We start from the raw sequence: 25,668 nt of genomic DNA, 5'->3' as shown, positions 1-25,668 counted from the left end.
TTTATCCTCTTCCATGCTCCTACATGCTCCAACAGCATTCAAGTCTAGCAAAAGGCTAAACTACAGGGAGTGAGTGGACATATGGAAAACAGGAGTAGAACGGAATGAGGAGGAAATGGTGGTATGAATTTGTAGAAATCCATGCATGCACAGATGCATTGCAGTCTACTTTTAGTTGTGCATTGCAAAAGAAAAGGAGAGGAGAGGACGCAGCCATGAAATCCAATGAGTATTGAGGAAGGGTTGGGGCTAAGGACTGCTAGAACAAGAGACACAATGATGCCTAACTTGCACGTTTTAAGAGCAGGATATTTAAGTAAACAATGATTCTGTGGAAACAAGTATTAGATAGGCAAGTGCTTTATGCTTTTTCATTAGAAATTTGGCTCAGATTAGGTAAGGTGTAAAAACATTTATTTGTGTACATAGAGTCAGGAAAAATTACAAGATGCAGCTGTTTACTCGGTACACACTTTGGATAAAGAAATGTGACTATGCAACAGTAGTGCACACTGCCATTTAGTTGCCTTTTTTGTTACAATACGGATACCTATTCCGGATGACATTAATAGTAGGGTCTTTGTTGGTACAATAAATTGATCAGTCATCCCTGATTCCCATTTTGAATCACAGCCAAAAGGTATATTACTTTTGCAATCAATTGGATGATATGGCTTATAGTCAGCCTCTCGTCATAATCTACCTAAATGGCTTTAAATGTCAATAAAAATAAAACCTCAAACTGCTCCATTTCCCTTAAGTTTCTATAAAGACACAAGATAGCTTAGTAGAAAAAAAGCACAGAAACAGTAACAGCATTTCAGTGGTCTTCAAACTTTGAAAATGTGCTCACCATTAAGGCATATAATTCAGTTGTCACTGGCACTATAACTTGCACACATTTTTACTGTTTGCCATCTCTCCTCATAGTGGAAATCTAAATTACACACTTCTCTCAATACTGTTCACTGGTTCTTTCTTTTTTTAGTGCTTTGATCGCTCCTTTTCCTTTGACTTCTTTGGACTCCTGTCCCTTTTTTTGTCACGATCTTTGTCACGCAGCTCATCTCTGTGCTTCTCCTTTGATTTGCTGGAGTTGTGGTGGTTGTCACGATCCCGAGAACGGCTGCGACTACGGCTGCCATGACGATCTTTCTTTTCGCTCCTTCGCTTCTCTCTACAGTAGCCCTCTTCATGCTTCCCATGGCGTGACTCCTTGTCAGAGTCCTAAACAGTAAGAAAAGGAAGAAATGTCAATAATGGGGTTGGAATGCATCATATATGAGTGAAGTGGCACTGTCCAGATACAGAGTGCAAGTATCAGTCATGCAATGGGACACACCAAGTATCTGCTGGGAGAAATTAATTAAAAAGCTCCTTAAGAGGGAGGGAGTATGTGTAGTGTGTAATGTTATTGGTTGTTGAAAAGTACAATGAAACTAATTCAAAAAAGCAAACCTCCTTAAAAACAAAAAACCCAAGACACTCTGGTTCTCATACCGATTCTAGCAGTCCCTATTCTACCTCCACGAGAGCACAAAGAACACTTCCACTCGCATTGAGGGGGTTCTGCAACTTGCCAGGCAATGGGTACGACATCAAAGAACTGAGCCTCGCGCAATGCATGGCTGGAACTTCTCGTAGCTTCCTCATATGCTGCATGGAGCACCAGGACAGCAAAGGAAAGTAAGTAACTGACGAGGGGGTAGCACCCCTTACCCAAAGTAAGGATATCATGTCAACACTGTACAGTTCATACAAAACCAACAGAAACACAACTTAATGTCAGGAGAACACTTGACAGACAGTAGGTTCACTACATACACCGGAAACCATCAGGGCAGCAGCGGACCATGGAAACCTAATAACCACCTGCAGCGGGGACACCAGAACACAAATCACCGGCACAACACTAGCTATACACATCCACTGTGCAAGTAATACAAAGGCACATGTGACCCCAGTCACCTGGTGCACTCCCCCAGCTGGAGATGAAATGCAAATGGTGTCAAACAGCCATTCAAACAAACACAAGAGTGGTACATAGGTAGTGCTCAGTCCCCAAGCAATAGCAACATATGCATATGGCAAGCAACAACCAATAAAAAGCAAAGTCATACCGCCCCATCCCTGTGCCCATGGTTTGCTCATCCACCAATATGGTACAGGACACACACATAAGTAAGGGACATCCACCAGCATACCCTCCGAGTCCAGTAGCCTCTCCAACTGTCAATCCAAGAACATTCAGCAGGTCACACGTGTGCAGCACACTACTCCAAGACAATTTCTGACATCATGCAAGCAAGGAAAATAGAAGGCACGGTACCCTCTTGTGGAATGAGCCTGCAACACCTTGCTGCACAATCTTTCCAGCAAGGGTATAGCACCTTAGCAGGCAAACCATGGCCCAACAGGAAACTGTCCCTACCTGCACCATAACAAAAATGGCCTTCACTGACTGCTTTAGTGACTGGTTTCCAGGTAGAGAAGAGAACTTCTAAGACGTCTTCAGGTAAGTCACAGTCATAATACTCTGCCTCTCAGAAGCCAGACATATAGGTTGAGAGTGTTGAGGTTTGAGACAAGGACATGCCCCCCACGGCCACCACCCGACTACCAGAGAAGATCCACTCAGACATTGAGGAAGATGGGTAGTAATATAGAGGAAATCAGAGGACCACATCCCTCAAGCTCAATCCAGGACAAAAAGCAAACCTGTGGTCTTGAATCCACACAATGGAATATGAACCTGGGGGATGACTGGAATCAGTGGGAAATCATAGATGTCGAAGACAATCAGTGCCCTAGAACCACACACATTTCAGGTTGACATCGATGGAGAATAGAGCTACTAGATGGTTTCTGGAAAGGACCTCTTGCTAAATCTCACAGCTGTGGGAGACCAGGTCCTACTTGCTCAGGGGTAGCTGCCACCACATAGTCTGTCCCGGCAAGATGGATTGGCAAGACGTTCTCCCAGACTGAGAACCAGATCAGCAAAGCCCCCCACACAGGGGCAGTGACTCCACCCCAACACTCTTGTTCAGACAGTGCATGGCCACTATGCTGTCCCTCAATCAGGACACAATTCCCCTCGATCAACGGAAGAAAGGCCATCTGTGCCACACTGAACAGCTGAAGAATTCAAAAGTTGGTGTAGAACCTGTTCTCTGCCAAGGTAAAAAAAGCTGTCTCAGAGATCATTCAAGGGAGCATCCCGGCCCTCCAGAGGCACCTGTGATCATGATGCGCTCTGACCACAGCTGCAAAAACTGCTATCAAGTCATCGCATCATACCCAACACAGGAGGTCTTGTGCCACACGAAGGCCCATGATGTCTCCCGACCACTGAGAACCGTAGAAAATATTTAATCTGTAGGTTCAAAGTGGTTTGTTCTCCAACATTTTTAAAGTGGAATGTTTGGTCCTGCCAACTTCACTATTGCCATATAATCATTTTCTCCAGTCTTAAAATTGGCTGGTGTTAGGAAAGATTTCTGTTGGCAACCTTTCCACCTTTTGAATCAGTCCTGACATTTTACAGGGAAGTGAAGCCTTTAGCTTCACTCCCCTGGCTTTTTGCTCATTTCGTTATGGGGAAAGTGATCAGTCTTTCAGATTATCAGTACTGGGAAACTAGGTTTCCCCTTTGTCTTTTTATCTTCTAGGTAACGTTTTAACAGTGCACACAGCATCTTACAAAAGTATCCCCATTGCATTGTATCACCCCAGTTTTTTATACTTGGTATTTTGGGTTACTTTTATATGTACCTAAATACAAGCTGATGGCAGCAATACAATTTTTACATAATTTTGTTTACATATGTATTTACAGCGGCTGTCAACTAAACATGGCTAGTGCCCTAAAATGGCCACGCCATGAGATTTTTGCTTGTTCTTTGGTCATATTGTTGTTGGGCCTTCTTCCTTTTTTCTCAGGTCAGGAAATCCCATCTAGGGTCATGCAATTGCCTAGGAAAGCTGCTGCTTTTGTGGGCTAGGCTCAGAAAGGGGTGGGACTGTCTAGTCCCACTCCACATCCGTGGTTCCTGAAAGTCTGAGGGTGCGATGTGAGCGAAACCCAAATTGCTCCCCGATTGGAACATTGCTGGCTTTTTGAATGGTGCAGATCATTACCATTGGTGGGCTTGGACTGGTTTCCAGCCAGGATTTCTGATAAGAGGACCCCTGCAGCCATTGCAAGAGATCAGCATTGCAGCCAAGTATCCCGTGTAGAAGAACAGCTGACTGAAGGTCCGTGGACAACTCCCGAAGAGGCCCAGCATCCCCTTCCTGCGTTCAGTGAAGCTCCGCTTGACTACCTGATCTACGAAGGCCCTGAGCCGTGTTTCAACCCTATGACCGGTGGGACCAACCAGTAGACGCTTTTGAGGATTCAGCCCTCCCGAGCCTTTGGAAGTGTCCTTGGAACACCTGGTGGACTGACAAGCTTTGAAGTGAGCTACCTCACTAGAAAAGTCGCTGTTCCACATTTTCCGCCGTCACTTCGTGAGTCGCCAGCTTGTGGTGCAAGTCACCTTCCTGCCTCCCAGTGTCAATGGATCTTGCTCTCGAAGGTCTTCAACTGTGACTGGAAAGACTCCTACCGTCACCTGTGTACAGTGGCCGTCGTGGAACTTTCCTTGCCCCATCTGGTGAAGTGTGCTGAAGGGGTCTGCATTGGTGGCTTCTGCATTTCTTCTATGCTCAGGGTTGCACTCTGCTCCTGGAACCAGCCAGAAGAATCTTTTCACCCACAGTTCCTGGGCACCTCACTGGAACCAACAGCAGGAAAACCTACCTCCAGCTACCCCGAGTCGACCCATCTAGTGATCTGGGAAAATCTGAGTCTGAGGCATAAGTAATTGCAACGCATTAGTCTTCCCGTTCTCCTTAGAACAAACTTTGGTTATTCCATCACATTGTTTTTTTATTGATCGCAGTGTTTACAAGCTTCTGTAGCTGAATGATAGGAACATCATTTTACTTACCAGTAACTGTGTTGAATAGGTCTATGGAACATTTCACCAACACAATAACTTTTACAAAGAAGCAGCTTTGTGACTTTTGGGCGCAAGGCCCTAGTCATCATAGGGATTGGACTTCTAAAGTTAGGGTATATTTCTTTGAACTAAGTTCCATTCTACTGCATCACTAGTTAACTTTTTTGTTGAAATAAGTTATTGTATGCATTCCTAAGAACCCAAATGTGAATGAATATATGTTTTGTAATCGAGTACTGTGTAATATCGCCTGCTTATTTCATTTCCTAATCTGAGTTTTGGACCTTGAATAAATATTGTATTTTTGTACTTGACCATCTTAAAAATAATGAGTGTGTGCTTCACTGTGTGAACTCATTGTGGACCCCTAACCCCACTCACACTCTAGCCTCGACTGCTCTCCACCCTTACCTTGATTGGGTTGTGCCTAACCTCTCAGTTAACCGGTTCACTATAACTTGGTGGCCTCCTTAAATCTGTCCACCAAGCCAAATTCTAGCAATCCATCTCAACAGCTGGTCCATTCCCCCCAGGCTCCGCTTATCCTCAACCATGTCCACTCTTTCATTCCCAACAGTCCACTTAAAAAATTGAAGTGAACACACTCCATATGCTGAGCCTTAAACACATCTCTGGCACCAGAAATATGCAGGATGCTATGCAGCCCAAGATATGGAAGGAGGCCGAGGCCAACAGAGCAGGACAACTCTGGAACTTTACAATCATCTGGGAGATGTTGTAGGCCCTGCCTTTCGCAAGCAAGCACCCAGAACTGCAGCGAAGAACTGGAGAAATTGGGAGGGTGTCCCATGCAACCTTATTAAATTCAGGAAAAAGCCCAACATAAGCAAAATATTGCAAGTGTGATGTAGTTAAGAACACTTGCACTGGCGAGCAAGTTCAGATGTTGCTAATCGTCCAGTGTTAAAGTGTTTTACACAAGTTGCCGTCTGTGACAGAACTTCGAAAAGCCCACCTTAGGTGACAGGGTTGCAACCCTTAGGTTTAGCCTTAACTACCCAAAGGTTTGGTAGCAATGGCTGAGCAGCCAGACTTGGTCTGGGAGGGAGAAGGGATGTGATGAGGCACACAGTACTTAAAGAAAACAATTAGTTCAAGGAAGGAACACGTTACTTAACCTGTAACTATTGTTCTCCAGCATGGGTCTGACATGGATTCACGTGCTCGTGAATATTCCGTCAAGCCGGAAATCCTTGGTAAAAGAAAAGACAGTTTCACTTACAAACTGTCTTTCTCCTTTAAACCAATCACTGAGCTCTGGGTCATACTGCCCCCAACAATGACTGCCCTCTCCCTAAGCCCCTCCTCTGGTAGCCATCTTCAGATATGGTAAGCATGTAAAGTGGCAGTATGACCAAAAAGCCACAGCGGGAGGGTTCGCATGTGAATCCATGCCAGACCCATGCTGGAGAACAATAGTTACAGGTAAGTAGCTTGTTCCTTCTCCAGCATGGGGTCTGGCATGGATCCACATGCTCATGAATAAAGAATACATAGCAGTACAATATTACACAACCACGGGAGGTGGCAAGGCTCAACAGAAGCAATTACTCTTACCTCTGGAACAGGCTCATCTTCAGGCAAACAGGTTGCGTAGCACTGCTTAGCCGACCCTTGACTCCTTCCTGGAATCCATGTCGATGCAGTAGAATCTTGTGATGGTGTGCATAGACCTCCACGTAGCAGCCCTGCAGATGTCTAGGAGGGGCAAACCAGACAGGAATGCCATTGTCGCAGCGATCGCTCCGGTGGAATGGTCTCTCAAACGGCCAAGCAGCGGTCGGTTTGCCAAACGATGAGTGTGTGATACAGCTGGAGAGCAACCTGGAGATGGAAGCCTTGGACCAGGCCTTCTCATGGTTCAGAGGACTAAAGTTCATGAATAGTTGAGACGTCTTCCGGGAACTCTTTATGCGTGCCACATAGAACTACAGAGCACGAGCCACATCCAGCGAGCGCAAAGTCCTTTCAGCCGGCGACGAAGGTTTTGGAAAGAACACAGGCAACACCAAAGGCTTGTTGAGGTGGAATTCCGATGGAAACTTCGGCATGAAGGAGGGGTGCGTCCGCAGCACCACCCTTGTGTCGTGAAAAGTCAGAAAAGGTTGTTAGCAGGATAGGGCATGGATCTCGCCCACCCCCCTGGCAGAGGTGATGGGCATGAGGAAAGCCGTCTCCTACAAAAGGAACTTGAGAAGGACCTGATGCATAGGCTCAAAGGGGGGCCCCCCCTTATGAGCATCATCAGTACCACGTTGAGTTCCCACACCGGGGCAGGGGCCTTCACCAATGTTGAGATCCCTCTCCTTCGGCAGCCACAGGCCTCTGTCATGGAGACGTCTGGTGTTGGCTCCACAGCCCTCCAGGGGAGCGTCTGTGGTGACTGTCTCCTGGTACAGTGGGCTCTAGAAATTCGTGCCCCCAGAGATGTTGGAGCACACGCCCCACCACCTTATTGCTCGACGGAACTCCTTGTCTAGAGTAATCTTGTCTGCAAAGCTTAAGATACCGAGTGTCCACGAATTCCTGCACCTTGCCTATCGGGACCACCATCCGCTCGTCCGGGGGCGCTGCTAGGCAGGAGACCTTGTTAAATCTGGCCCCCAGGAACAGTGCATTCTGCAATGGTACCAAGCAGGACTTTGGATAGTTGACGGAGAACCCCAGATTCATCAGCAGCCAGGTGGTCCTCTCCCTGTGTTTGACGGCCAGTTCCCTTGACCTGGCCCAGATGAACCAGTCGTCGAGGTACGGTACACGTGTATCCCCTGTAAACACAGGTGGGCCATCACCAGTGCCAGGCACTTCGTAAACACCCTGGACACGAACTTCAGACTGAAAGTGAGGGCCTTGTACTGATAGCACCTTCGCTGCACTACAAAGCGCAGGAATTTTCTATGTTTTTTGTGAATGGGGACATGGAAGTAAGCATCCACCATTTGGCCGAGCACGTGCTGCAATGGGACCATCCTGAATTTCTGGACTTGAGGCGCCGCAGGTCTAGAATGGGCCTCCAGCCCCCGGTCGTCGTCTTTACCAAAAAGTATCAGGAGTACACTTTGGAGCCACAGAGCCGCTCTGGAACCAGCTCTATTGCCACCTTTCTTATCATGGCCCGTACTTCCTGCAGGAGCTGAGGGATGTGCTGCTACTGCCGGGCCACCAGCGGCATCTGTGGACACTTTCGTTGGAATTCCAGAGTGTGTCCGTGGGTGAGAGCGTCCAGCACCCATCGGTCAGTGGAGATCTTTTCCCACTCGCTGACGAAGACCGCCAGCTGGCCTCTGGGTGCAAGGGTGGTGGCCCGACATCCTAGCCGGTTCATTCTTACTTCGGGGCCTGCATGTCACCTTGGGAGTGACAGTGTCGGCCACCTCCTCCAAAAGCCTTGGAGCGGCCCCTGTAGGCCTCTGGGGTCGTGGATCGGGAGGGCTGGCAGTAGGTAGAGGATCCCCCGCCAAAGACCTGCCGGATTTTCCTCCTGAGGCACAAAAGGAAGGACAATGTTGCTGAAGCGTGCCCAGGGCACGAGCTGTCTCCGTGTCGGTCTTAAGGGCCTGCAATGATTCGTTGGCGGCCTTCCCAAAGAGGTTGTCTCAGTCAAAAGGCATGTCCAGCACCCTCGTCTGGACCTCGTGACGGAAGTTGGTGGCTTTCAACCAACCACAACGACGAAGGCAGACACTGTTCCCCATCTGGTGGAACCCCATGCCTACGATGTCCAAGGCTGCAGTGATGGGATGGGTCGATGCCACCTCGCGCTCCTGGTGGATCTCCAGCGCCTCGACCCATTTGTCATCAGGCAGAAACTTCAGCGCGTTAGCTGCCTTGACTGTCGGCACCGCTGTGTAGCTCACTTTCCTACCCATGGCATCTAACTTCTTCCCTTCGCTGTCCAGAGGGACGGAGGCTGAAGACGAGGGGTTAGATTGCTTCTTTCTTGCTGCCACCGATACCATCGAGTCCAGAGACGGCTGTGAACGTAGGCACTTGGGTGCAGACTCCAGCACACAGTACCTTTTCTTTAACCTATTCCTCCTCGCTGAGGTTTCTCATCAACGCTAGTGTAAAGCTGTAAATCTGTAAAACGACCCTAACCAAGCATAGACGGTATATTATGATGGTCGTAAACCAATCATATCACATAACCAACACCGCAAACATAGATTCGACACTATAACCATAGGGTGTCCATTTGGTGTGTAACATCCGCCATTTGCTTTCTCTACCTTTCTGTTAAACGCTTTGCAAAATGTATTTTATTCTGAAAGCTCATACACGGTGCGAGGCCACGGTCTACATGTTGAGAGATTGGCCCAGACAGAAATGCCAAACAGTACAGAAATACATTGTTTTCCTCCCTCACAAGTACTTGAAGGCGAGTAGAGAAGGCATTTAATCAGCGGCCCAGGTGCCGGCTTGTCTCGCTAGAGCTGTAGAAACAGGCATTTAAACATGAATTATACTTTCCTAGCGGCCCCCCTTCAGGCCTCTTTCTTAGATCAGGCTGACCCCTAGTTCACGAATAGAAACCAGTAGATAACACTCTGGAATGTGTCTCTCCCGCAAACACAGCATCCTTGCCGAACAAGTACGTTATGTTCTTCATAACAAAGAACTATGTCTGCAAACTGCAACTGTTGCTAAAACAGGTATAATAGATTAAGTACAAAGCTTGTCATACTGTGTCAGATTTGTCATTTTTGTCAATTACCGAACCCCAGCCCGAGAAGATACATTATGGGCAGTTTTGATGTGTCACAAAGATTGTATAATTGTATATAGGATACTGTTGTACAATGTTCGATCTCACGAGGTCTGGGTGACACGTTGCGAGACGTTAGACCCAGTCGGCCGACTGAGCATATGCTTTCTTTGCAATAAACCCTAGTACTTGGAAATCAAACCTCATGTCTGTCGTATCACTAGTATATGGTGATTATGCTTTGTTTCAATATGCGGAGGGTCTTCAGGTCTTAGCAAAAAATGGCGCCCGAATAGGGACCAGCCCCCTTTATGCTCCATCGTGTACATTGAGTTGGAAGAAGGCGAAAACGAATCGAGGACGAGGCCGTCAAGCCGGGAATAAAAGGTGTTTGGGGCGCCCCTGTGAAAGCGATGACTCTTTCGCAGATCTGTACACAGCCGATCCCTGATCGACGAGCAGCGTCCAGCGAGCATCGAGGCAAGGGTCCTGAAACGAGGCAGATAGAGCCAGATATGTAGTCACGACAATTCTTGCTTGCGTCTGTATACGGACAAATTGCATCTTGAGTGACTAACTGATTGATCAGGTGAGTCGTGCCCCGATTCTTAATTGCCCGGATATTGATCGAGTGTTGTTCTTGCAAGATCAAATGCCCAGAGTCAGGTATAAGATTAAGATCAATTATGCCTGGGAAATGGTCTTCCTGTCTAGTGGGATTTTTTCACTGCGGTAGACAATCTTTGGAAACTGGCCAGGTAGCGCCACCCGTAGGGTCGCCAGCGTTTGAATCGTATGTGAAGTATGGGATAGGGGCACTAATGTTTAATGCAATTTGGCATAAGCAGACCAGACATGTAGAAGACTTGCAGTGGCCTAACGAGGGACGTTTTGAATTGACACATATAGACCACTTAGAATCAGTATTACTGTGCAAGAAGGCACGCCCAGCGGCATTCAATGTCGTGTGAGATTGGAGGAAGGAAGCTAATCTCTGTTTAAGAAGCAGGGAGAAACATGCACAAAGATATAAATCAAACAGAGAAAGCGCTAGAATTAGATGACCTTAAAGTAAAGGAGGATATCAGGACAGGAGCTTTCAATTAGGCATACAAAAAATAGATCCAGATCAGGATTTGCATACATCAGATGAATTGATAAACAAAATTCTGAATGAACGTATATATGAATGTCCTCAAGGTAATACTACTGCCCTATTATACCCCTACCCATTGTCCCTCCATCCCCCTTGCCATTCCTGTTCCATCTGCGCCAGCTCCCCCTGTACACATGACACAGTTACCTCCAATACCGACAGAGTGTGAGTTAGCGGCAGCTGCAGTTCTACAGAGGTGGGGCCTGTGCTGAAAGGAAGCACAAGAGTAACACGTAGTACAGTTAGCAGAGAGAGGAAAGAACAGCTGAGAGTGCGCAGAGATGTATATTGAAGGCAACGATGAGGCATCCGCGCAGAGCTCCATGTTTGATTATAAGAAGCTTGGCGAACAACAGGTATTGTTAGAATGAATGGGGGAGTATCTTATGGAGGAATGGAAAAGATTGACTGGTACAGTGCCACCGCAGGAGATGCAAGATTTAAATGTTTTTTCCCGAATGCGGAATGGTGCGTCGGAAGTACAAGAACATGTAGGCAGGCTATTTGAGTTTAAAAATGAGCTGGATTTATTAACTGAAGAAATGAAGAGAGGGAAACAGCAGGTAGTGCCATATGTCCAGCAGCGATTTTTGCCGCCGTTAAAACCTGTTAGTGAAGAGATGAAACTGTGTACGCGAGAGGCACTTAGGTGGATTACAGATGTCAACATAACCCCGATGGAAGTGCATGATACGTTTAGTGAATACACTAGAAATGCAGAGAAAGGTATTGCAGGTAATGGTTGAGTATTTACAAGATTTGTATTTTATTGATTTATAAAGCGCCTTACGCCAAAGCGCTGTACAAAGAACAACATGATACATAAAACATGAACGATAAACTGTTGAAGCATAACAATATGAATCGAACAACAAAGATGAATGTTTAAAAATGTTTGTTGCCCTCTGCCTCAATTTAGCTTTATTGCTTAGCAAACAAACCAATGAGGAAACGCCCAGGTTGCAATTACCATGAGAGAAGTGCCCCCCACATTTGTCCCGAAAGTAGAGACTGCTGCCACTGCAACAACTGATGTGCGCACGATAGAAGCCCATTATACAGCGCAATTCGTGCATGTCCCTTTTTCCAGACAGGAGGTAAATAATATAAAACAAACCATCCCTGATTTCAGGAAGAATCCAGCAGGATTTTATAAGGAGATTGAGTCCTATTTAAAATAGTCTATTTTCACAATGACTGATATTGATCTATTATTTCCTGTGATTCTCCTGATAGATATATGGAAACAAATTAGAAACGTAGATGATGTTGATATTCTGGGTGGTACATAGGAACAATTTATTTAAGAGGATACAGACAGAAAAGCTGGCGAGAAGCCATCACAGGTTCTAGCCTTACCAGCACGAATAATACAGAAATTAAAATGTTTGTCTGGGATAAATTGAAGGCATGTGCGAAGGGTAAAGACGGACCGGCTACAGACTATTTTAATAGATTTAAAGAATTATTTGCAGACTTCAGTGGCCAAGATTTGGGTACTGAACCCAGGAAGAGATTATTGATAAGTATGTGTGAGGATTGTTACCGAAAATTCAAAATTTAATGACATCTGAAAGTGCATGGCAAGCAAAATCACAGAGTGAAGTATTACACATGGCCCAATACTATGAGAATAGAGTAAATGCAGAAAAAGAGAAAAACAAGGGACAGAGTAAATTTAAAAACGAGGGTATTAATGCAGCAGCTAGCAAACAACGGGGTGGCGAGAACGCACAAACAAGAGGGAACTTTTCCAACATGCACGGTGGTCCGATTGGACTTGATCAATGTGCCTATTATAGACAAGGTAATTGGAGAGCACAGTGCCCAGTGTTACAGAATAGAAATGGGAATACCCCGAGACGACAGGATAGAGGGCGCCCGGGAACACAAGGACAGAATAGAAATAAAAGCGCCACAAAGCCAGAATAACCAGGGGAATCAGAATCAGAACCAATGCATACTATTCCGGCGACTTTACATCTGATGTATTATTTTACTAGGTCAGCCCAAGACAGGGGTTGGAACCAGTGTCTATTCCCGTAGACCAGAAAGGGCCCTATGTAGAAATGAAGGTTGGGAATAGGGAGCACACTTTTCTAGTGGACACAGGTTGTCACGCCTGTGCCACTGGCGCAAACATGGGCAACCATCATGGACGATGTGGTACTCGTTTATCTTCATAATACTCTTTAAACAACCCCTATTCACATTTTGGATCTTAATTTCCATTTGTACGACATTAGTACGTTCCTATTTATTTCAGCTAACTACATGTACCATAATGCACCTTGCTACAGCTATCAATTCCTGGCCATTCCCATTCGTCAGTATTGGAACCACAATCCCCAGAAGCCCTAGCGATCAGTGCTGCTTCCACCATCTCAGGACCAGAGAGGGAGGAGGCAGATTATCTTCAGGTGTGCTGCTCCAGGTGCTGCCAATTAGCCTGCCTCAGGGCAGTATTTAAGCAGCTGCCTGCAGGAGCTCAGTCTCTTGCATCAAGGGTCCTCCAAGCCCCTTTTTAACTTGTGACTCGAATTTGTATGCTGTTCCTGCAGCTGCATTTTCCTGCTTTGATCCAGTGCTCTTTCGGGGCTGTCTGCCTTGCAGCCTGCTACACTCTGCTGCCTACAGCCCTAGCCTTCTGGGCCCTCTGCCTCACAGTCCTGCTCCCTGCCTTGCAGCCTGCTACACCCTGCTGCCTACAGTCCTAGCCTTCTGGGCTCTCTGCCTCACAGCCCTGCTCCTCTGGGCTCCCTGCCTTGCAGCCTGCAGCCGTCCGCTGCCTTCAGTCCTAGCCCCGATCCTCTGGGCTCCGTGCCTCGACGCCCTGCTCCTTTGGGTTCGCTCCTGGCTGCCCTACTCCTCTGGGCTCTCTGTCTGCCACCTACTACAGATCTCAGTCCTGCTCCTCTGGACTTTCTGCCTTGCAGCCTACTACAGTCCTCTGCAATCCACTACAGTTTTTCTGCACCTTGTGCCATCCGTAACTGCAGCCCTGCTTCCTGGTTTGCAGCCCCCCTATTTCCTAGCTGCTGCTCCCTTGCTCTCATCCTTGTTTGCAACCCCTTGTTCTTGATCTCTGTCTTCCTCTTCCTTGAGTCCTCCGTCCTCCCCTTTAGTTTACCCATTTCTATTGTACTGTTTTTTCCTTCATTCCCTTCTGCTAGATTTCTCTTAGACTTCCTTTTTCCCTGGTTATTTCTGTTCTTGTCTCTCTTGTGTCTTATGTTGATCCTTTGTACAGAGCTTGACTGTTGGTTTCCAGCAGGCAACCATTGCCCCTTCCCTTGTCGCGTTTTCGGTGTTAGACACCCACAGCTGCTGTTCCCAGCCATGAGCATACAGAGTGGGCCCCTGTAATAGTAATCTGTGCAGAAGGCTGGAGTTTCCAAAGGTCCGTGGAATACTCTTTTCCATTTCTGCATACACCCCAAGAGGGAACCCAGTTTGTTCGTATCTTTGTATTTCCTGCCCCTTTCTGTTCACAACTACAGTTGCCTACTTTTCTTTCTTGTTGAGTTTCCTGCTGTGTGTGTACTTATCTGTCACCTTACATCGGCACAGCCACCCAAACCCTACCTGGGGTCCCTGTGCCACTCTTGACAGAGTGCCATCCTTGAGAAAGGTGCACAGAAATGTTCAATTGACCATCACCTCGTACCAGATATACCACTGTCAGGGCAGAATAATGTCTCAGTACGGTTTGCAGGTACACCAGTAATAGGTCCAGTGTCACAATCAGTACCCATAACACTAGGTCCTTTCACTGAATCTTGCTCATTTATTTTGACACAAAATTGCAGCGAAAATGCATTGGGTTTAAATATGTTGAAAAAATTGAGTGCAGTTATTCATTGTTCTCCTGATGGAGTGTATTTAACTGTATCGCCACAAAAAGCTCAAGTATCTCAATTTTTGTCCAAACCATTACTGTCCGAATTAAGTAGAGTACCTACATGCATATGGCCGATGAATGACAATGATGGCTGTTTAAAAGTAGAGCCAGTAAAAATTGTTCTGAAGGATGGATTTACATTACCACGCATTCCACAATATAAAATGTCAGTGGAATGGGAGAGCATTGAAATGCATCGTTTCTGATTTAATTAAACGAGACGTGATTGAAGAGATTACTGGTAGCACTTCAGTCAAATTCTTCCAGTTTATAAAAAAGGAAGTAAGGAAATGCTGTATCGTTTCATAATTGAATTGCGCGGATTGAATAAAGTAGTTGATCCCCAATTTCTATTGGTCCCAGATGTAACTACCATTTTGATTATGATTCCAGCATCTGCATCATATTTTAGTGTTGTGGATTTGAAGAATGCATTTGTCAGCATTCCAGTACATCCAGATAGCAGACATTTGTTTGCTTTTACTCTAGGACGACGTTCATTCACATTCACATGAATTCCACAAGGTTACACTGAGCTACCAACAGGCTGTGTATTATTGTAATACATTGATGACCTATTAATTACAGCAGACACAGAAGACATTTGTAAAGAGTACATCTACATTATTGACACATTTAACAGCACACGGACACCAGGCTTTGTTAAAAAAAATTCCAGTATTGTCGAAAGGAAGTGGCCTATTTGGGCTACCTATTTCGAAAGAGGGAAGGAGACAGACACCAGAAAGGATAGAAAGCATCTCTGGTATGCCTATTCCAAAATCGCAGAAGGAAGACAGAGCTATAATAGGCATGGTTTCACATTGTAGGCAGTGGATTGCAAATTTTGCCATGATTGTGAAACCAATGGTGGCATTGATGAAGGATGTTGGTTTGCCCTTGCCATGGAGCATGGAGTGTCAAAAACCATTTGATCTGATCAAAATTTCATTGTGCTCAGCTCCAGTTTTGGGCACACCAAATTATGGAAAGAATTTCAAGCTACTTGTACATGAGAACAATGTGTCACAACCTTAATCACAGACCATGGGACTCGGGCACCATGGCCCCCGCCACTGTACTTTAACAAGGCCAGAAAGGCCTGTTTAGGTCCGTTGCAGATGCATTGGACGCAATCCTGGCGCCGTTGGCATCAGACTCATTGGGTGAGCATAGATTCCAATAGACCATGGGTGAACATGGCTGCCCCCGCGAGGACCACTGGGGAACTGCAACACAGTCTAGCATCAGGCCGGGGCCCGCCCCAAAGGCACCTGGGATACCTCCCGGGTATTTAAACCACGCCCGACCAGAGGCACGTGCTTTGCGTTATTCTGCTTGCAGCGTGACGTTCACCGGGTCCTGCTCTGCACCTCGTCCTACACAGGGTAGAGACTTTTGGACATCTCATCCTTACCTGTTTAGCTTCAGCTCCATCATCCAGCTGGAGCCTTATGCAAGCTTCTCCATCGTTCTCCAACTACATCCCTAGGAACTCCGGAGGCGAGAATCAGAAGCTACTTACCCGGTTCTCCTGGAAGGCCGCCGCCTTTTTTCCCGATCATCTACGGCGTCTGGTTCCAAAGTATCGCCGCTTCCAGGAATCTTCCGACCTGAAAAGAAACAGCACAGGTCTGTTAACTAGCAAGGACGCGTTCAGCACCGCTTCCAGCGCATCCTTACCTTCTCGAATTCAGTTGCCAGCTTGGGTTGATCTCATCAGGCCCTGCAAGATAAGAGAAAAAGGTTGTTGGACCATTCAACGATACAGACATCCTCAAAACTCAGAAGAGACTTACCTGAAAAGCGGGGTCACAGCTGGTCTGGACTCCAGGCGAAACACCAGTGAAGCAACTCGGCGTATCAGCCAACAGTGACGCACCCCTGCCCAGTACGGCAGGACGGAGAGCGCACCTTTCCTAAAATCAAGGTGAGAAAAGTCCCAAGGGAAAACCGCAGGGGAAACACTGGAAGGAGGGTTACTCGTAGAAAGGAGAGGTTGCTTAATCCACTTCCTATCTTCCAGAACCGGCTCCTGCAGAACGGATCCCGGGGAAGGTGCAGTGCATTCCGAAGCATCCCGGACCAGTCCAGAGGCGCCCCCGTGGATGCAAGGTGAGCGTTACACAATGGTTGTGCTTTGGCTGTTTTGACTCAGGAAGAAATCGACCATTGCGGTTATTTTTCTTCTGCGCTGGATCCTTTTGCATGCGCTTTGCCGCGCTGTTTGCGAGCGGTTGCTGCGGCGTCAGTTAAACAAACCGAGGGGATGGTTTTGAATCACGCCTTGACCATAGTGGTGCCTCATGCAGTAGATGTTCTTTTAAATAGAACACAGACGCAACACCTCACATCAGCTAGGCTGACGAGATAGAATTCCCCATGATTTTATAATGGTTACTGAACAAGAAAAAGGAAGAGTTGATTTAGCAGATACCCCACAGAACGAGCGAGAACTGTTTTGTGACGGTTCTTGTTTCAAATTACCCAATGGTACATCAACTGCTGCATATGCCATCACAACACTAAAGAGTATTGTTGAGAGCAAGAGAATCCCATACAACTCAGCCCAAGCAGCAGAGAGAATAGCATTAACCAGAGCATGTGAAATTTCCGGAAACATGAAAGTAAACATATATACTGACAGTCAGTACGCATTTGGGGTGGTACACAATTGCGGTCGACTTGGGCTGAGAGGGGTTTCTTAACATCACATGCAACCAAGATCCAACATGGCACTCTAGATAAGATTATTGTCCGCACTTGCGCTTCCCAAACGATTAGCAATAATAAAATGCGAAGCGCATAAAAAAGTAACATGTAACGTTGGAAAAGGAAACGCATTCATGGACAAAATTGCAAAACAAACTGCCACTGATTTACATGCGAAAATGTGTATTGAAAGGTCAAAGAAGGTACCCTGCATGGTAGAAAATGGAATTGCCACAGTTAGAGAGATGCAAACAGAAGCAACTGCAGACGAAATAAAAGCCTGGTCAGAAAGTACGGCATAACTAGACATGGAGGGTTGTTGGGTGGACAAAACGAGTAAAAAGTGGATGTTGCCAAATGCTTATGTAACAGCGATGGTCACCATGGCCCATAGCCCCACACACGTATGTGCTAAAAAAATGATTCAGCATCTAGACACAGTATGGCAGAATCCGCACATTAGAAAGAATGCTGAGAGACTAATCCAAAACTGCATGACTTGTTTACAACATAACATTGGAAAAGGGACCTCAACTCCCGTAGGTAGTTTTGGCCCTTCCCTCTAAGCCATTTGAAGTGATCCATTTTGATTTTATAGAAATGGAAAGGTGTCAGAACCTCTAGTACGTCCTAGTGGTGGTTTGTGCATTCAGTAAATGGGAGGAAGCATACCCGCTTAAGGTCAGATAACAGCCCACATTTTATTGTGGCCGTGATACTACAAATTTGTGCAGGCCTCCAGATTGATAAACTATTCCATTCCACCAGACACCCGATGAGTGCCGGTCTTGTTGAGCGCCAAAACGTTATCTTGAAAAACTAAATAAGTAAAATATGTTCAGGAAGTCAGTTGAAGTGGCCTGATGTGCTGCCATTAGGTTTGTTGTGCATGTGCACGTCTGTACAGGCAAGGACTGGACTCTCCCCATACGAAATCGTGATGGGGAGACCCGTGAATGTTTGGAGCGCCCCACAGCCTAGGTGTCTGAATGAAATTGAATACCCTTTGCTCAGCACTTATTGTAACGTGTTAACTCAGAAATTACGTTTGATTCATCAGCAGGTGCAGGAGGCTCTTCCGGTCAAATACACCAGCCCAGGGCATTGTCTGCAGCCAGGAGAGTGGGTGCTAGTGAAGAACTTCGAGAGGAAATCTTCACTTGCACCGCGTTGGAAGGGTCCATATCAAATCCTCCTGGCGACACAGACTGCAGTTGAGTGGATGGTCGCAAGGCGTGGATCCATGTTTCACATGCAAAAATAATTCCTTTCCCCTTGCACGAGCTGCCTGATCCAAAAGAGGAGAAAGAAACAGCTGCACTCGATCACAAAGACACCATTGCCAGTTCTCTGCCAAAAGTGCTGCCTAACCCCGAGAAAGGGCCTGTGGAGATTGCAACGAGGAAAAGAGGGCCAAAAGTGCCTCAACCTGGCCCAGCTGAAGCCGTATCATCACTCATTGCATCGCAGGCTGACACTAAGCCTGTCTCCGGAAGTGAAAATGCATTATTCATTGATCACACAGTACCTGGAGCAATAAGGTACAACCTACGTTCTCAAAATCGGAAGTGATCTGAGTGTTTGTTTTGCCTCTATTCCCGACACTGATGAATTGGGAATCGGAGGCCTAGGGAAGTGGAGCGTGGGAGCGGTCCTCAATCTGCATCAAATTGAAAGCTCTGAACCGCAGCTTCCCAGTGCTACCTTTGAAATGTGAAGGGCCAATGTGATCACCCCGTGCGAACAAGCGGGGCGCATATGGTACCAACACAACGGATAACGTTTTGGAGCACTGTGCAGAGCCACAATAAGCTTGCTACTCCTTTATCAAGCAGGCCAACGGGAACTGGCCTAGACGCTTTGATGATTTCTTTGGACGCTTTGCTGCTTAAACGGGTGCTGCTGTGAAGAAATTATTCGTGATGAACATTGCAGAGGGAAGAATTGCAGACAATGCCTATACTTCTGTTCCCTCCTGCAACAACGCTGATGATATTATAGAAATAGAGACTAAACAATTGTCTAGAAGGATTTGCTGTAGGAAATTTATGCTAATGATTAGAACACTACTTTGTATCCCGATTACACTGATCCCAGTATTATGGTATCTGGAGTGTGTGCATCCATTAAGCTCTCTTGCCTGCTACCAATGCTCCTGCCACAGACAGTCCGGTCCATGTACTCTCTTATACTCTCCCTCAACTAGAAGAAAGACACCGAAGAGGGTACGACAATAACATTGCTTTTGATCCTGAATATGACTCACTATCCTGAATAGAACAAAGTGTTGGGTCTGCTCCCATTTACCCCAGCATGGCGGGAAAGGAATGGGTTGGTATGTACAGCCATTACCCCTTAATACGGCATGTTATGCATCATTGAGTGCACTATTTTATGGGAAATGGATTAAGAGTGACACAGGTCAATTAGATGGAACAAACATCGATGACTTCGAAAGAGTAGTAATGGAACCAGTAGGTTGTTCCATATTCAACTGTGCAAAAATGATAAAACCAGTAGTAGGACCAGTAGATAGACTTTATGTGCCTTTTAAATAATCTGTAATCACTTTCCACATGAATCCAGTAGGGAACAAGGACGTTGTGCCCCCCTCCTACACCATCAATTACAGCCAACGCACTGTCCCATTTTGCTTACGAAAGAAGGGTTCTTACTAAGTAGGAACATTCACTAGATGCATGAATATTGCAGTACTTGAAAAAGAAGAAGAACCAATATATGTAGGTGATCCCGTTTATTTCATATGTCGAGAACAAGCTTATCCCTGGTTGCCTAGAAATTGGGGAGGGACCTGTTACTTAGGGATCCTTTTCCCCTGGTGTATTCCTTTCCAAAACGTCAGATATATCAAAATTATCCAGATCTAGGCCACGAGAAGATGGGACAGGATTAATTGCAGAGAAAATGGCTAAATCATTTATTCCATTCTGGGGACAAGCCATGAACTCTTGGAATATAAGAAAACTGTCCGAAGTGTTAGAAAAAATGATAAATGGAACAAATGATATATTATATAATATGACAGAGGAGAAGGCACTTCGATTAATGACACTTCAAAATACAATGGCTCTTGATATAATTCTGGCTGACCGTGGAGGTGTGTGCAAATGCGTGGGGCCAGGGTGCTGTGTATTTGTAATTGACTCCTCTCCTAAGATTTTTCAGGCAATCAAGAAATTGCACATTCTAAGTTCTGACATTCATACACCGACAGGCGGCTGGGAGCTGAATATAAGTTCATGGTTTTGGGACTTACTGCACTCATGGGGATTGAAACTGATTGCAATTTTAGTGACAGTACTTGGAATCATCATGACCTGTTGATGCATACACGGTCTGCCTATCTTTTGCTCCGAAATAACAAATGAATGCGTACATGCCATAACAGAAAAACGAACTTCCAGGTTAAATAAGGGTCTAAATATCGAAATGGAAACAATGAAGGAATTCATGGCAATTAATGTTGAAGATGATTACAGTAGCATGTGTAGTTCAGACTTAGATACATGGTCAGATGAAGATGAAGTGTATGGATAATGCTCCTGGTTTACAGCCAAAAGGAGGGTTTGGTAAAGCTGTAAATCTGTAATACGACCCTAACCAAGCATAGACGGTACATTATGATGACCGTAAACCAATCGCATCACATAACCAACACCGCAAACAGATTCATCACTATAACCATAGGGCGTCCATTTTGTGTGTAATATCCGCCATTTGCTTTCTCTTCTTTTCTGTTAAACGCTTTGCAAAATGTATTTTATTCTGAAAGCTCATACACGGTGCAAGGCCACAGTCTACATGTTGAGAGATCGGCCCAGACAGAAATGCCAAACAGTACAGAAATACATTGTTTTCCTCCCTCAAGTCCTTGAAGGAATTTAATCAGCAGCCCAGGTGCCGGCCTGTCTCGCTAGAGCTGTAGAAATAGGCATTTAAACATGAATTATACTTTCCTAGCGGTCCCCCTTCGGGCCTCTTTCTTAGATCAGGCTGACCCCTAGTTCACGAATAGAAATGAGTAGATAACACGCTGTGGAATGTGTCTCTCCCACAAACACAGTATCCTTGCCGAACGAGTGCTTTATGTTCTTCATAACAAAGAACTATGTCTGCAAACTGCAACTGTTGCTAAAATGAGTATAATAGATTAAGAAGCTTGTCATAATGTGTCATTTTTGTCAATTACCGAACCCCAGCCCGAGAAGATACATTATGGGTGGTTTTGATGCGTCACAAAAAGATTGTATGATTGTTCAACAGTATCATATATACAAACATACAATGTTCGCTCTCTTGCGTCTCGAGGTCGGGGTGAGACACGTTGCGAGACGTTAGACCCAGTCGGCCGACTGAGCATATGCTTTCTTTGCAATAAACCCTAGTACTTGGAAATCAAACCTCATGTCTGTCGTATCACTAGTATATGGTGATTATGCCTTGTTTCCATATGCAGAGGGTCTTCAGGGCCTAGCACTAGGCCCTTGTCCCAAACGTCGTCCAGGAGAGGCCCCGCTAGAATGGTCTCTTTCTTGGCTTCATGCTGTTGGAAACCTTCCTTCTTGGTCTCTTCCGGCGTCAGCTGGAAGAGCTCGGACACTCTGGCAACCATGGCATGGAACAACCCCACTTCGCCCGAAGGAGAAGTTCTCGGCGGCAGAGCTTCCTTCGTCATCCGTGTCCGTCCCTGTATACATAGAGGGGTGGGGGGTGGAGGTATGAGCGGAGTTTGATGCAGTGTAGAGTGCCGTCTCCTCTTCTTCGCCGGTGGCTGGCCCGGTGCTGAAGGAACCGGAGGTACCATTGGCATCCTCTTCTGGATTTCCGACACCAGGGTGTGGGGGCAAGGAGGTTCGAGAGGATGTCCAGCGATACGTCCCTTGGCGGTGTCGGGGAAGGAGGTTTGGTGGATCTTCGCGCCAGTGGTGCACTGGAGCCCTTCACAGGCTTCGGGTCAGTGACAGTTGTTGTCCGGTAGACTTTTATTCGGTTCTCTTTCCACAACTCCGCTAAGGGGACCTCTAGGAGCGGAAAAGAGTCACTGTAGTCCCAGAAGGATAGCCACAAGGTTTCAGCCGGAACCACACTTCACAAGATGTTACACCAGAAAACAGCACAGGGTATTGGGAGTTTGCTGCTCAGGAGGATAACAGCTCTTCTTGGGATGGTGCAAAATGCAGTCGGTCTTGAGACTGGTTAGGCCCACCAGTCCAGGGGAGAACGTCGTCTCCTAGAGATCTTCTCTGTTGCTAGGAATTCAGTGTCAGGTCTGCAGCGGTCACTCAACGGCTCTGGCGGTCATTTGGGAGGTGCTGGGACGTCCTTCTATGAATTACTCTTTCGATCTTCAGTCCAGTGGTTGAATCGGAGGTTCAGCGCCAGGATACTTGCCTTTTAGGCAAGAAACTGCCTTAGCCCACCAATCGCCAGACAAGACTTCATGCAAATCTGGGGGCTGGTTGTCTCAGAGGGAGAGCCGACCTCCCAGTTCAAACTGGTTCTAGGCAGGCACACTGCAGGACAAAGACATGGGCAGTTTCCGTCATCTACCCCATTTCCTGTCCTTTAGGGAACTCAGAGCCTTGGCAGGCTTCCCAAAAGAAAGACAAAAGACCCATCAAGACCTGCGTTAGGGAGATCATGATTATGCTTCATCCCCTCTCCTATAGTGAGACCTACCAGCACTTTTTGCTGGACCTTTTTCTTTCTACCCTGAAAGAGTGAATGAGTGTTTTTCCAATCATTCATTCTTATTTGCTCGGTCTTTTGGAACTCTGTTCTCTGTGGTTTAACTTTACTATGGAGTCTACTTTCCTCCATATCTCTTAAGGCATATGTGTTTTACATTTGTAGCACATAGCTCCTTCGGGGCAGTGTTGCTGGGAACTCTTGGTTCTCCTTTGAGATTGTCTTATCCTTACGAACTACAGTTGTTAAGTAGGGATACAGAACAAGTTACATACCTGTAACTGTTCTCCAGCATGGGTCTGGCATGGATTCACATGCTCATGAATATTCCCAGTCGTCAGGCTGGGAATCCTCGGTAAGAAAAAATCAGTTTAATTTCTGAACCGTCTTTCTCCTAATAACCAATCACTGAGCTCTGGGCCACACTGCCCCAGCTAATGACAGCCCTCTACCTAAGCCCCTCCTCTGGCAGCCATCTTCAGATTTGGTAGCACGTAAAGTGGCAGCAGGACCAAGAGAAGAGCCGTAGAGGGGTAGGCGGGAGGGTTTGGATGTGAATCCATGCCTGACCCATGCTGGAGAAAAACAGTTACAGGTAAGTAACTTGTTCCTTCTCCAGCATGGGGTCTGGCGTGGATTCACATGCTCATGAATAAAGAATACATAGCAGTACAAACATGCACAACCACAGGAGGTGGCAAAGGTTCAACATAAGCATCTCTTACCACCTCACCAGACTCACCTTCAAGCGAACAGGTTGCGCAGCACTGCTTGGTTGACTCTGGACTCCTCCCTGGAATCCCAGTCGACGCAGTAGAATCTTGTGAAGGTGTGCGTCGACCTCCACGTAGCAGCACTGCAGATGCCCAGCAGGGGCACACCAGACAGGAACGCCGTAGTTGCAGCAATCGCTGTGGTCAAATGAGCTCTTGGACGGCCAGGCAACGGTCGGTTTGCCAACCGGTGACAATGGGTAATGCAGCCGGAGAGCCACCTAGAAATGGATGCCTTGGAGAGGGCCTTCCCTTGGTTCACAGGGCCAAAGTTCACGAAACGTTGTGACGTCTTCCGGAAAAACTTTGTGCGGTCCACGTAGAACTTCAGCACTCTTGCCACATCCAGCGAGTGCAAAGTCCTCTCAGCTGGCGAAGAACGCGACAGGAAGAAAGGAACAAGTTACTTACCTGTAACTGTTGTTCTCCAGCACGGGTCTGGCATGGATTCACATGCTCATGATTATTCCCCGTCGTCAGGCCGGGAATCCTCGGTATAGAAAAAAATCAGTATCAGTTTTGTTTCTGATCTGTCTTTCTCAGTAGTAACCAATCACTGGTCTCTGGGTCATACTGCCCCCAGCCAATGACTGCCCTCTCCCTAAGCCCCGCCCCCGGCAGCCATCCTCAGATTTGGTAGCACGTGAAGTGGCAGTATGACCAAGTAAAGAGCTGCAGAGGAGTAGGCGGGAGGGTTCGCATGTGAATCCATGCCAGACCCATGCTGGAGAACAACAGTTACAGGTAAGTAACTTGTTCCTTCTCCAGCATGGGGTCTGGCATGGATTCACATGCTCATGAATATAAGAATACATAGCAGTATACACATGCACAACCACGGCAGGTGGCAAAAGGCTCAATATCAAGCAATACAACAACTCAACATTAAACAACTCTTACCTCCTCATCAGGCTCACCTTAAGCGAACAGGTTGCACAGCACTGCCTGGCCGACTCTGGACTCCTCCCTGGAATCCCAGTCGACGCAGTAGAATCTCGTGAAGGTGTGCATCGACCTCCTCGTAGCAGCCCTGCAGATGTCGAGCAGGGGCACACCAGACAGGAACGCCATAGTAGCAGCGATCGCTCTGGTCGAATGGGCTCTCGGATGGCCTGGCAACGGTCGGTTTGCCAACCGGTGACAGTGCATGATGCAGCAGGAGAGCCTTCTGGAAATGGAAGTCTTCGAGAGAGCCTTCCCTTGATTCACAGGTCCAAAGTTCACAAACAGCTGTAATGTCTTCCGAAAACTCTTCGTGCGGTCCACGTAGAACTTAAGCGCTCTAGCTACAACCAGCGAGTGCAGAGTTCTCTCAGCCGGCGACGAAGGCGTCGGGAAGAAAACTGGCAACACCAAGGGCTCGTTGAGGTGGAAGTCCGACGGCACCTTGGGCATGAAGGAGGAGTGCGTCCTTAGCACCACCCTCGTGTCGTGAAAAGTCAAGTATGGAAGCTTGCAAGACAGGGCCTGGATCTCTCCCACTCGTCGTGCAGAGGTGATGGCCACGAGGAATGCTGTCTTTTCTCGATAGAAACTTCAACGGCACTGAATGCATAGGCTCGAATGGGGCCCCCATGAGCCTAGTCAGCACCACGTTGAGCTCCCACGCCGGGGCAGAGGCCTTCACCAACGGGAATGATCGGAACAGTCCTTTCATAAATTCCTTCACCAGTCGATGAGACCAC

General features: G+C 46.8%; 1 protein-coding gene across 2 annotated transcripts in view; it reads right to left on the bottom strand.

The window, feature by feature from the left end:
• Positions 1 to 397: 397 nt before the first annotated feature.
• Positions 398 to 25,668, bottom strand: part of PPIL4 (peptidylprolyl isomerase like 4) — a 521,963-nt gene continuing 496,692 nt past the window's right edge. For both annotated transcript variants that reach the window (XM_069607668.1, XM_069607669.1), the window contains exon 13: positions 398 to 1,227. In XM_069607668.1, coding sequence (XP_069463769.1) covers positions 985 to 1,227 — 243 coding nt within the window. In that variant the 3' untranslated portion in view covers positions 398 to 984. The remainder of the gene's footprint in view (positions 1,228 to 25,668) is intronic.

This window comes from Ambystoma mexicanum, chromosome 4q (genome assembly GCF_040938575.1).
Source record: "Ambystoma mexicanum isolate Mex_15411 chromosome 4q, UKY_AmexF1_1, whole genome shotgun sequence".
NCBI lineage: Eukaryota > Metazoa > Chordata > Amphibia > Caudata > Ambystomatidae > Ambystoma > Ambystoma mexicanum.
This window is presented reverse-complemented; position numbering and strand designations above follow the sequence as displayed.